The following is a 13,125-nucleotide window of genomic DNA, read 5'->3' on the forward strand; positions in this document are numbered from 1 at the left end:
TGACCATTAAGACATTGACTTTTTGGTTTCAGAAAAAGCTGAAATTATATAATGCACAGAAAATTACAAACAAACATCAACAAATAAATATAACAAACTTATTATTATGTACACATTTTGAAAGAAATCTGCAGGGATATCTTTCCACACCTCCTAAGTCCGGTCTTAGAAGTTGGTTGCATGCTTCTCACAACCCAAGTAATCCCAAACACATTCAATGTGGCTGAAGCTAATTTCCTTTCAAACTCGTAGGATTGAGCTGTCTTTTCATAAGAGAAAGACAGACAGAAAGAAGTGGATTTTTTCAGATTGGAAGCAAGAGCTGAGCTTCATTTTTTTTTCCATCTCTCAAAGATGAAAGCTGTTCCCTTTGTTATAGAACTGTTTCATGATATACCTAATCTCCTCAGAAATGTCTCCTGATGCTTGTATGTAATGGCCTTTTTGACTGAAAACTAACTGAATAAAGGGCTGTCATTTTGTACAGTAGTATAGAGGCAGCACACCACACATGCACTCGTCCACCTGGAGAGAATACAGTGAAGAATGGCTCTTCTAAACGTAACACTTTTCTCATATCTTTGTACACCAGTGCCTATGGCTTTTGCACCAGTGAACTGTTAAATGTGCATTTGTCTTTGTAAAGAAAGTTTTATGCATTGCAACCCTACTATACTGCCCTTTTCTATGTAGCTGAGGATGGGCAGCTCTTGCTGACACACTCTGATAACATCCTGACATTCTCAGTCAATGCTCGTTCTGTACTTTCTTACACATTGTACTAATGCATCACACTCATTGAATGTGTGCTTTCAACCACAATTTCCAACCTGATTTGCTGTTGTCTTGTCCATAGATTTCACTTTAATCACTATTACTACTGAAACACTAGCCAGGTGAACCTTTGAAACGGAATGTTGTGCCATCTGTGCACCAATAATGAACCCTCTTTTGAAGTCACTTGGATCTTTTCCTTTTGCCATCTTGATCCAAAATTGAGGTTCACTGGACCTGTTCAGGATTTTTGTACATGCCACATAGCATGGTAAGATTTTAATGGCTTAATTTGTAGTAGTCTTGTAGTACACCTGTCTGGAAGCAACTGCACTACTTAGGATTCTCCACCCATTTATTTATTTTTTTTACTCTAACTATTTGTCCATTAAAAGATTATAAAATAGATACACATATACATATATAGATATAGAAATGTGTACATGTGCTTTTCTTCTGAAATGTCTATTTCTTGTGTGTGTGTGTGTGTGTGTGAGTAAATGGCTGTGTATAAGTTTGCATTGGATTGTGCGGTTGCCCGAGCACCTTGTTAGGAAATGTTCCCTCCATTTCTCGTAAGAAGTTGTCAAACTTCTTGCGTCCATCCTCGTCCACTGATGCACAGACAGACCAGATCAAGCTGAAGATGAACCAAAGCTCTACCATTCTGCCATAGTTCTCACTGTCAGCTTGGTTAACCTAATAAAGAAAGTGAGATATCCACAGTACTTTACAATAACCAGCATGGTTCAAATGCAGACAGAGTTTTGATGACAGTATGTGCTGCAATAATGTCACACGATTGCCATGCTCATCCAGATAAATAATTTTAATCCAGTTTAATAATTTCCATCATGGTTCATTATGCTTTTTCTTTTCATTAGTGCTGATCCTAAAGAAGCAAAACAATGCAACAGGGCTCATTCAGAATTCATTAACAAAGTCTATTAATAAAACAAGCATACTGAGAGTAGTTTACTTGATAAGCTAGTGCAAGCAGGTAATATTAGTGCAACGCACTAACCCCATTCTCAGGACTGGCCAATGAATCATACAGTCTACAGAGAGAGACGACTCCGTTCAGCTCAGTGATGGGTACCAGCTCCTTACAGTGAGCCCTCTTGAAGCTTATTGTTTTCTCAATGTATTTGTCAAACAGACGTTTTAGATGATCTACCTCCATCTGTGAGGACAGAGAGTGGGAGAATGACAGATATAACAAGAGAAACAGGAAAAGGTTGAAAAAGAAGAGTAATCATCTAGCCATCACTCATCCATTCAGAGGACAAACTAATGGGGGAACTAATGGTAGCATCAGTCATTTAATAGCCTGTGAAGTGTGTGGAACCTTCTGCCGCTTGTCGATCCAAGACTGAACGTATGGCTTCCAGCCCATGTCTGAGTAGTCATTATACACCATCCCACAGCGGGACACTGTCGCTGGAGAGGCCACAGCTAGATCCTCCACCTCAAACAATAAGGACACCTACACACACATATGAAGGACAAGGACACCACCATCAACATGTTTTTCAGCCATCTTGTGAACTTTCAATGTTACATGAATAAATTTTCATTTATTCAGTAAAGGTCAACTGTCTGTAAAAATCACTTTAGGACCCTTTTTCTTAAAAATAAGGTTTGGTGACAATTAGTCTCAGCCTCTGATATTTGAGCTAATTGGCAAACTGTCATCAAATCTTTTCTCTAGTAAAATAAGCTGGCCACAACAATCTGGATTTTGTCAGCTGCAGTCCGAATGGCTATCCACACTTCCATGTGCATGCACTTCCATGTGATGGATGTGAGCCTTTCAGAGACAGGAATAGATATAACTGCTGGGTTAAAAAATAATTGTAGTACACAGCATCACATTTTTAAAAGTTACTTAAGAGTTTCTTTGATGCTTTCAAGCTGAATGTCCCTGTGTATTTTTGCTGTAACCCCATTTTGAAAATAAAGTGTGGGCTGGTCATTTTGCAGATCGTTCCTGTTAATGTAGCCATTCTTAAGCACTGTAGGCAATGCAATGCACCAGACTATTTGACAATGTGTAGAAGTCTGGCTTGTAAAACTAACATTTAAATAAGCATATCTCATCTCAAAATTGTTGTACAAAGATAACATTTCATAAAACTTTTTCAGCAATGTCTAAAGAAGGTGTGATTCTGGGTCAACATGATTCAAAATGACTGTGTTACAAATTTATGAAAGGTTAGGTCTGGCTCAATTCTTCCAGAGGCCTGGAGTCTGGATACTCAAGGGGGGTCAGATATTTTAGATGGGGATAATTTTTTGGGTGAAAGCCATGTTGGCAATGGAGCTAGTGGTTACTGTTTGGCAGTGCAGAGTATAGATCTGTAAGCTCCCCAGGCTGGCAGCTGTACCTGTTCAGGCATGGCGATTCTTTCTCCGTTGATAAGCGTCAGGACTTTATTGTCGTCCATCACTGAGTTCATGCTTTCAATCCACAAAGTATCCACTGGTCCATCAAACACAATCCATTTCTCGTCTGGCTTCTCATCTGAGCTCAGCAACAGGAGAGACACAGGTTATAAAGCAAACATTTGCACACACGCACTTAAGCGTGTGCTTCCTCACTTATTCAGCTGCCTTTCTCTTCCACAAGCACAGACACACAGATTTGCAAACATGCTTTTCCATCTTTGACTCTCTATCTGTTTTCTTGTCTCCTTCTATTTCTTTCCCAGCACATACGGACTCATGGGCTTTTGTAGCAAAGGCTGTAAGTGATCATTTATCTTTTTCTCTTCCTTCATCTGACCATGTGTGTCTCATTTACTAAGCCCACAACAATAACCACAACACAGCACAGGCCATCTGTCTTACACACACATACACTGTGTGTCTCTCTTATACACACACACATTCTCTCTCATTCTCTTACACACACAGGCTGAGTGACTGGGTAAGCACATAACATCAAACCTGTCACACACAGCATAAGCAACTGTCATTTCTCTGCTGGGTGAGCTTCCCTCTCCAAGCAGCGAGGAGGGGAAATAAACAAACAGAGATGAATAGCAACAGATACCAAACATATGGAGCCACTGCAATCCATGATTACACCATTCAAACACAAAATTCCATCACACCAAACCCACACAGTAACAAGACATGTACAAAAGCCTTGAAAAAAATTATAAAAGTCACTTAGTGTAACTGCCCCTGAAAGAAAAGAAATGTGAAAACAGATCAAAACGTAAAAAAAGAGCAAAAGAAATCAAAAGTGCACAGAGATGTGTATGGAGGGCGGAGAGTGGCTGGGCTTAGTGATTGGCAGGTGTAAACACGTTTCATATGTTAGCATAGTAAGCTGTGCAGGCTCGGCACACAGTGGCAGACACAACGCCATCATTCCACTCCTTTTTTCTCAGGTTAAAGTGGACAAAGAGTTCTCCCAGAGACACAGCCTTAGGGCTGACCACAAACTCTGGCATGAGTGAGGTAGAGAGGATAACAAGTTTATGGCTTATGGCAGTGTGTGAGAGAGAGAGAGAGAGAGAGAGAGAGAAGTATTGAGAGAGAAAGGAGCTTAAAGGATGCATAGACCAGCACTAGTAAAAGAAGGAAACTGAATCACAAGAGAGACCACAGAGTGTAATGCACAACATAAGGCACACAGAAAGAAACAGCAAACACAGAGAAACTGGAAAAACAGAGTGAAATAGCAGTGAGAGAGAGAGAGAGAGAGAGAGAGAGAGAGAGAGAGAGAGAGAGAGAGAAAATGTGGAGAAATGAGAGAAACAGAGGAAAGAGAAAGGAAAGGAAAAGGAAAAGGAGGACAACAGCGAGGGGGTGTCAAGAGAAACAGAGAAACACAAGAGAAATGAGAGAAGTAGAACGAATGTGAGAAAGAGAACGAGAGGGAACAAAAGAAAATGAGAGAGGCAGAGAGAGTGAGAGAATGAGAGAAAAAGGGAGAGGGATAAAAAGAGAGAATGTGTGGAAAGAGAGAGAAGGAAAGAGAGAGAAAGAGAGAGATACTGGAGAGAGACAGCCAAAGAAGTAGAGAGATAGAGACAGCGAGACAGAGTAAGAGGGAGCAAGAGAGAGTGATAGAGGTAGAGGGATGGAAAGAAAGAGAGAGAAAATTGGAAGAAAAAAGGACAGAGGGAAAGAGAAAAGGAGAGATGCAGAGGGAAGGAGAGAAAGAGAAAACACGGAGGAAAAAGTAGAGAGGGGGAGAAAGAAAATGTGTAAACTTAGGATAAAGGGAGGAAAAGAGAGAGAGAGAGAAGGAAAGAGAGGGGTAGAGAAAGAGAGGTGAGTCAGGCGGCTCATAAGCAGTTGCTGGTTTGCTGCTGCTGGGAGAGAAACACGGGAAACAGGAAAAAGGGCCTCTCTTTGGCACTGACAGCCTCACAAGAGCTGGGATACACACACACACACACACACACACACACATACATTCCCTGAGTACCTCAGTCTCTTCATTCTACAACAGAGAGTGTGAGAGAGAGAGGGGGAGAAAATTTGGCCTACAATTCTGCTCACAGCAGGACAGAAGATGATTCTGGGGAGAAAAAGAGTGAGCAACGTGCTGGCAAAAAAAAAAAAAAACAGCACACAAGAAAGTGCCAAAAGTGACGTTTAATCCAATCAACACACTGACCCTGTCCGGCCTTCAAAACAAACTGCAAAAAAAGAAACAAGTGGAAAAAGGACCTGATGATAGTGTGATTTGATAGCAGCTGTAAAGAACCATAAAGAGGAAAGCACAATTAGTGGAGCTGACAGAGTCATGTTGATTTGAAGTAAAAAGAGAAGCGTCGAGGGACGCATTCTGGGCTCTGAGAAGGCAAAGAGAGAACGGCACTTAGCCAGGCTGTGACCTGCTGTTCTTTTGTGTGCGTCTAATTCCGCTGTGAGGTTGAGCTTTAGGGAGAACAGAATGTTCACCAGCAGTGTGTCAGTAAGCACCGCTCAGCCCACGCGCATGTGTCACCCTCAGCGCAACATATCGCAAGAGCTGATGACACACAGGCATATGCCACACACACACACACACACACACACACCGCATACACACACACAGAGTTGCCCCCCCCCGATTCCCTAAGCTGGTAGGTGATCAAAGAAGAAACACTGACAAAAAAAGTTATGATAATGGAACTCCATTTCCCATAATCCTAGTTCTGCTGGAAGCAGAAGTTAAAAAGGTTTAGGATGTCAGAAAAAGGATCTAAAGTTTTGAGAAGCTGTTATGACTTACAGAACTTAGCCTGAGAGGACTGGCCAAAATTCAACTGTATTAACTCCAAGGTGCCAAAAAGGATTCCTTGAAGCAAGGCAAAAGATATTATACATAGTACTAAAAAGAATATTCTATGAGAATGTGTGTGTGTGTGTGTGTGTGTGTGTGTGTGTGTGTGTGTGTGTGTGCATGCGCACATGCTTATTGTTGCTGTCAGAACAAAACCTCGTAACTTTACAGGAGAAGGAACTTACTTACTGGTTCCACTGACTTACTTTTAATGCAAGTAAAACCAGACTGGAACCAGACTTCTTTCCAATGTCATTTTGGGTCATTTCTTTAGGACCACTCATAATGAAATTAACAAACACTGTAAAGGACAATGGGGATTTTGTCAAATTATGTCAAAAAGTGTAAAACGGCAAAAATGGAGGTACAAGGTTTTGTTCCAACAGCAACAATATATGTGTGTAAAGAAGATATATATTTAACAGAAAAGTACACAGAAGCATTAACAACTAAACATAATTAAATATACTTTTCAGTTTTAAAGTGTCCATCCTTTGTTTTTACTATAACTTTCATTTCTTTCTAAAGTTCTGCTTGATAGTTTTCAAGGAAATCTGCAGGGATATTTTTCCACAATTCTAAAGTTCAGTCTTAGAGGTTCATGGTTTTTTCTGCTTCTCAGAATGCAAGTAATCTCTAAGTCATCAGTAATATTGAGGTGATCAGTCCACTGTTCTGAGATTTGGTGGTCTACCAGGTCTTGCTGTCAGGAGTCCTAATTTTTTTTTTTTTTAACAGAGTTTTTATTTAACACATATAACAATACACAGAACTTCCATTATGTACGAGATGCATTCGCAACACAACATAACAACCTATGTTGTATATATATATATATATATATGCTCTCTTGTCTTTTACTCAGGACTGTATGTGATAATAATACTTTTTAAGTTTTTTCACTTTTCAGTGGTTGGTTCTATTCTATTACTGGTTTTGCCAAGAGGCCTAAGCCAAGAACCATTTAGGAATCTTTATTTTTAGGAGTGTACTGTATATTTCTCTCTTTCTTTCTCTGCTAGTTCTTCCTACCTATCCTTCCCTGCTATCAAGCCCATCTATTCTAATGAATCATCCTATTATCTCATTGCTAATTTCTGTCTTTTACCAGCAAGGTCTCTGTTAAACAGTAGCAAACACAGGCCCTGAACCTATAGTTACACATTCAGAAAGTTAGTATGCACTGAGAGGCAACTCCACTTTTCTAAGACAATAAATGACAAGGAAAACAGCCCTAGTGTTATTAGTACTCCCAAACATTGATCACCTGTTAAACCCCCTCCCTGTGGACAGATGATCTCCTAAGGGGATCTACATTTAAGTACAAATTTGGCAAAACAAATGAAAAGAAGCTCTGTAAAACAGTCTCACTATTAAACTCTCACCCTGTGAGAATCTTTTTCAAAGTTCTTGCTGACAGCCTCATTATCAGTGTGCAGAGGATCACAAACTGCTCCTCAGAAAACATTTTTCCCAGATCCACTTAGAAACACCACAAATGTCTACTCAAGAAACATCATTTAAGCTCCTTTTTTAATCAGTTGAGTTGCTATTTTTCCATTCTTGACCAAAAACTGTCAAAATTGTAGTGAGCAAAAAATAAATAATTTTTTCCTCAAAATTTAATCATTCAGGCAAGATATTTGGTGCTTCTTAAGCTTCGCATTAAAGCACTGTATACCATACTATTAACTATAAAGACACACAAAAGTACAGATAAAATTCAAGTGTTGCATAATGCTACTATGCAATGATTGTACATTTGTTCAGCAAACTTATAGTGGCAAATCAAGTCTAAGGCAAGAGTACTAGATGTTGCACAAATCTGATTAGACCTTTAAAACAACAATGTTGCTAAGACTGCTTATCTTGGTAATGCTGTATCTTGGTAATCTTCGTATCTTGGTAGTGTTGCACTTCTGTTTTTTTATGGCCATGAAATTCAGAACGCATTTCTGTTAAATACGTCATGATTTACAGCTTTTTTCCCTCATTAGCTTAATTAGCATTTCATTACAGTTTACTTCCACTTTCCTTTTTTGTTTTATTTTTTAGTTTAACTAATGATCATAAGGCTTTATCTTTTCTCTGTCTTAATAAATCTTGTTAATTGATTTTCTCTGCTCTTTTTATGTTTTTAAAAGGTCTACAGTGCATGTTGAACTGCATGTACAGTTTATAAGAAGGGGCAGATAAATAAAGGTGTTACTAGTGTGACACCTCTGCTTTTCTCTGTGCTTCAATTACAATGTTTATTGTAGTCTGTATGGTATTTTAAAGGAAACTTTACTTCATCTGTTAAATATGCCTATTTGCCTCCTACAGTGACCACCATAGTTTCTAGAGCAGGAATTCTCAGTTTAAAGTCTAAATAAAGTTTAAAGTTTAAAGAAAACTCCCTTCTGATGGTGCATCTTGAAAGTGGGAGGAAGCTTTTTAAAAACCACAGGGGCTTTACGGTATATACTTTGCTTTTAGAATTGTTTCTGCTTTACCATCAGTGGCTAGGCAAACAGCCAGGAATTCTTTATTGCTGCTAGGGGATTCCCAGTGGTTATTTGATGCATTTGCATAATACATGCTGAGCATTATAGTGAGAGAACACTGACTGAGAAATCCCAAAAAAGATGCAAATGAATTAATTCCTTAACTGATGAGGCTGAGGGATGTAATGCTGCACTACAGAATACTGTATAGCATGAGACATAATATATTTCAGGCCAGATTTACCAAAAGAGTTGCTAATTACCAACAGTCTACCAAGCAGTCGAACAAAATTAGTGACTAATTTAGCGGCTAATTTAAAGGCTTTTCTACTAATAATGTCCATGCAACTAAACACAGTCACAACATCTTATAAACAGCACAATATAAGCATGTGTTTTACTTGTACATTCTCAGAAAAAAAGGTATGGCATTGTCACTGCGGCAGTACCCTTCTTATCACTGTGTTGGTACCCTCATGGGTACATCTCAGTACCTTTAGTCAGGGAACATATCTGTACTACACTGCTCAAAAAAATGAAGGGAACACTCAAATAACACATCCTAGATCTGAATGAATGAAATATCCTCATTGAATACTTTGTTCTGTACAAAGTTGAATGTGCTGACAACAAAATCACACAAAAATCATCAATAGAAATCAAATTTATTAACCAGCGGAGGCCTGGATTTGGAGTCACACACAAAATTAAAGTGGAAAAACACACTACAGGCTGATCCAACTTTGATGTAATGTCCTTAAAACAAGTCAAAATGAAGCTCAGTATTGTGTGTGGCCTCCACGTGCCTGTATGACCTCCCTACAATGCCTGGGCATGCTCCTGATGAGGTGGCAGATGGCCTCCTGAGGGATCTCCTCCCAGACCTGGACTAAAGCATCTGCCAACTCCTGGACAGTCTGTGGTGCAAAGCGCTGTTAGTGGATGGAGCGAGACATTATGTCCCAGATGTGCTCAATCAGATTCAGGTCTGGGGAACAGGCGGGCCAGTCCATAGCTTCAATGCCTTCATCTTGCAGGAACTGCTGACACACTCCAGCCACATGAGGTCTAGCATTGTCCTGCATTAGGAGGAACCCAGGGCTGACCGCACCAGCATATGGTCTCACAAGGGGTCTGAGGATCTCATCTCGGTCCCTAATGGCAGTCAGGCTACCTCTGGCGAGCACATGGAGGGCTGTGTGGGCCACCCCACACCATTACTGACCCACTGACCCACTGCCAAACCGGTCATGCTGAAGGATGTTGCAGGCAGCAGATCGGTCTCCACGGCATCTCCAGGCTCTGTCACGTCTGTCACATGTGCTCAGTGTGAGCCTGCTTTCATCTGTGAAGAGCACAGGGCGCCAGTGGCGAATTTGCCAATCCTGGTGTTCTCTGGCAAATGCCAAGCGTCCTGCACGGTGTTGGGCTGTGAGCACAACCCCCATCTGTGGACGTCGGGCCCTCATACCATCCTCATGGAGTCGGTTTCTACCCGTTTGTGCAAACACATGCACATTTGTGGCCTGCTGGAGGTCATTTTGCAGGGCTCTAGCAGTGCTCCTCCTGTTCCTCCTTGCACAAAGACGGAGGTAGCGGTCCTGCTGCTGGGTTCTTGCCCTCCTACGGCCTCCTCCACGTCTCCTGGTGTACTGGCCTGTCTCCTGGTAGCGCCTCCAGCCTCTGGACACTACGCTGACAGACACAGCAAACCTTCTTGCCACAGCTCGCATTGATGTGCCATCCTGGATGAGCTGCACTACCTGAGCAACTTGTGTGGGTGGTAGAGTCTGTCTCATGCTACCACGAGTGTGAAAGCACCACCAACATTCAAAAGTGACCAAAACATCAGCCAGAAAGCAGAAAGGTACTGAAGTGGTCTGTGGTCCCCACCTGCAGAACCACTCCTTTATTGAGTGTGTCTTGCTAATTGCCAATGATTTCCACCTGTTGTCTATTCCACTTGCACAACAGCTGTGAAACTGATTGTCAATCAGTGTTGCTTCCTAAGTGGACAGTTTGATTTCACAGAAGTTTGATTTACTTGGAGTTATATTGTGTTGTTTAAGTGGTCCCTTTATTTTTTTGAGCAGTGTATATTAAATACAGAAGTGTGAGGTTTGGGATGCAGAAAAAAATTTTTTATTCTCTTATACTGGTTCAAACTGTAACACATTAGGTTAAAAAATTGATTTATTTTCTTAAGATTTGTATTTAATAGGTCAAAATAATGACTAATAATGAAAGAATAAGTTATTACTCTTTCATTACTTTTTTGCATAATACATAGTTTTTCTAAAACACAAACAAGTGTCTACAGTTACTGAGTCAATCAAAGTACAATGTCTCTCTCAAAACTAGGAAAATATGAGCAAAACCCCATTGTTCTTCAAACATACAAAATGAAATTAGCATTAGTTATAGTATCTATCAATTTACTAAACACGTTACAGCACACAGTTAACAGTGATGTCTTTTATTTACATTTATTTCACTCAAGCTAACTGATAAAACCATCCAGCTCACATTGTGTTTATATAATATGACTGAAAAATCAAATGACAATGGAAAATAATTGTGGTCAAGTTAAATAATTGTGATTAGCTTAAATAATTGCAATCAAGCAGTCTGCAAATATCTGCATTTGCCTTTCTAAATATCTCATGATGTCTATTTCTAACAAAATATTTAAAATGAGGCATCTCTTTCTCTCCTCCTTAAAAAGGGCAAGTCTTTCTGCCTTTTGCCACTATTTGTTCTGGTGTCTTAAAGCTGTCGTCACACTGAAACAGAAACAGAAAATGTTTCTGGTACAGAAAAGGCTGCAAAGACTTTTGCTGAAAGCCAGTGATGTGGTCTGTCTTTCTCTACCACATGTCCAAAACTGTCCAGAATAGTCCGGCTTATATTGGCCTGAACAACATATTGATCATATCCTAGCTAGACTAGCAGTCTTAGTCAGACTAATATGGAACCAACGGGTGTGCATGTAAACATGTGTCAGTACCTGCACAGGCAGCTCTCATCAGAGAGGAGAGAACACCGTCAGTCCACTCGTTGGTGGAGAGGTCATATTCTCCATACAGCTCTCCAAGACTCACTGCTTTGGGGTTCAGAGGATACTCCTGAGGGGTCAGAGGTCAAAGGTCAGAGGTCAACATTGGAGTGGTGTCAGTGAAATTAAGGACAGAAAAAGCAACTGAGCTGAAATGTCAGACAGGGAGTGGCTGCTGCAAGTGAGACTTTTAAGAGCAAGAGTGATGAGCTGGAGACATTGGTAGAGGGATGTGTGTGTGTGTGTGTGTGTGTGTGTGTGTGTGTGTGTGTGTGTGTGTGAGAGTGAGTCAGAGCATGTGGAGATGCAGAGGAGAGATAATGAGGAAACAGGGGGAGGTGATGTTTGCATGGTGGGAGAGAGACAGATACCAGAAATAGATTATGCAAAAAGAGAGGTGTTGAGTCAGATATGAAAGAGAGAGAGAAGACAGGCACTGAGAGAGAGACACGCAGAGAGACAGAGAGCAAGAGACAGACAGAGAGAGGGGAAGAGAGAGGGGAGAAAAAGGAGGATGTAAAAAAGACATGGCAGTTTGAGTCACAGAAGGAGCAGTGAACAAGATGGACCCCCAAACCGTGCAGAATTGCACTGCGTCCACAGAGAACACACAGAGACCTTACCTACAGAGATTTAGATACACGTCCTACAGAGACACTCCCACAAAGTCTCAGAGACAAACAATGACACAAGGTTGAGATGCATAGAAAGTGCAGATGAGAAGACAGAAAGAGGGATGAATGAGGTTTAATAGTGAAACAAGCAAGGGATTGTATCATATTACTACACACACACACACACACACACACACACACACACACACAGAGATATATATATTATTATATGTTATTACACAAAAATTAGATATTATACATAAATATAATTTAATTTTTTTTAAACAATATCTCTTTTTATGTGAACAATTTTCATTGCATCCATATAAAATTTATTAGTTTCTTTTTGCTTCCAAAAGTCTCAAAATGTCAAGTACTGCCAAATGCTGTCCAATGAATGTCAATTAATTAAGTAAAATGTCAAAACAAATAATTTAGTTAAATTCTAAATAAAATAGTTTGGTGTGATTTTATATTTAATTTTTTTTCAAATAAACATGTTGCAAAATAAGGTAACTTTAAAGGTATTTAACACACTCAAGAACTTAATTCCACTAATTCTTAGATTCTCAAATGTCAGACTGTACAACCAAAAACAAAAGACTTTTCTTTTGTCATGTTTTTACAAAAGAGGTATAGAGCATTGCATCATAAAGAAGAGCCCAAGTGACCTTCATGGTACAATGCCATGGTAAGAAGCCCTTTCTCAAATTTTGGACAAAGGCCCAATCCCATTTCACTCCTTTGTCCTATGACTTTGCTCTATGCCTTCACTCTGCGTTTTCATGCCTAGGGGTACGGTGTCCTGATTTTTGTTGAGATAGACAGGTAGGGTGAAGTGTTAGAACTACTTGGGCCTCCAAACAGACTGTTATGAGGAAAAAAGAAGAAGCAGCAAGATGGCTGTGC

The 13,125-nt window shown here is 40.1% G+C and overlaps 1 protein-coding gene across 1 annotated transcript in view; it reads right to left on the minus strand.

The window, feature by feature from the left end:
- The window catches only part of dnah2 (dynein, axonemal, heavy chain 2), a 220,040-nt gene that overhangs the window by 65,909 nt on the left and 141,006 nt on the right, over window positions 1-13,125 (minus strand). The window contains exons 43-47 of the mRNA XM_037533256.1: window positions 11,555-11,672; window positions 3,162-3,298; window positions 2,123-2,260; window positions 1,799-1,957; window positions 1,321-1,473 (exon numbers count right to left, since the gene is read on the minus strand). Coding sequence (XP_037389153.1) covers window positions 1,321-1,473; window positions 1,799-1,957; window positions 2,123-2,260; window positions 3,162-3,298; window positions 11,555-11,672 — 705 coding nt within the window. The remainder of the gene's footprint in view (window positions 1-1,320; window positions 1,474-1,798; window positions 1,958-2,122; window positions 2,261-3,161; window positions 3,299-11,554; window positions 11,673-13,125) is intronic.

Source organism: Pygocentrus nattereri, chromosome 2, assembly GCF_015220715.1.
Source record: "Pygocentrus nattereri isolate fPygNat1 chromosome 2, fPygNat1.pri, whole genome shotgun sequence".
Classification (NCBI taxonomy): domain Eukaryota; kingdom Metazoa; phylum Chordata; class Actinopteri; order Characiformes; family Serrasalmidae; genus Pygocentrus; species Pygocentrus nattereri.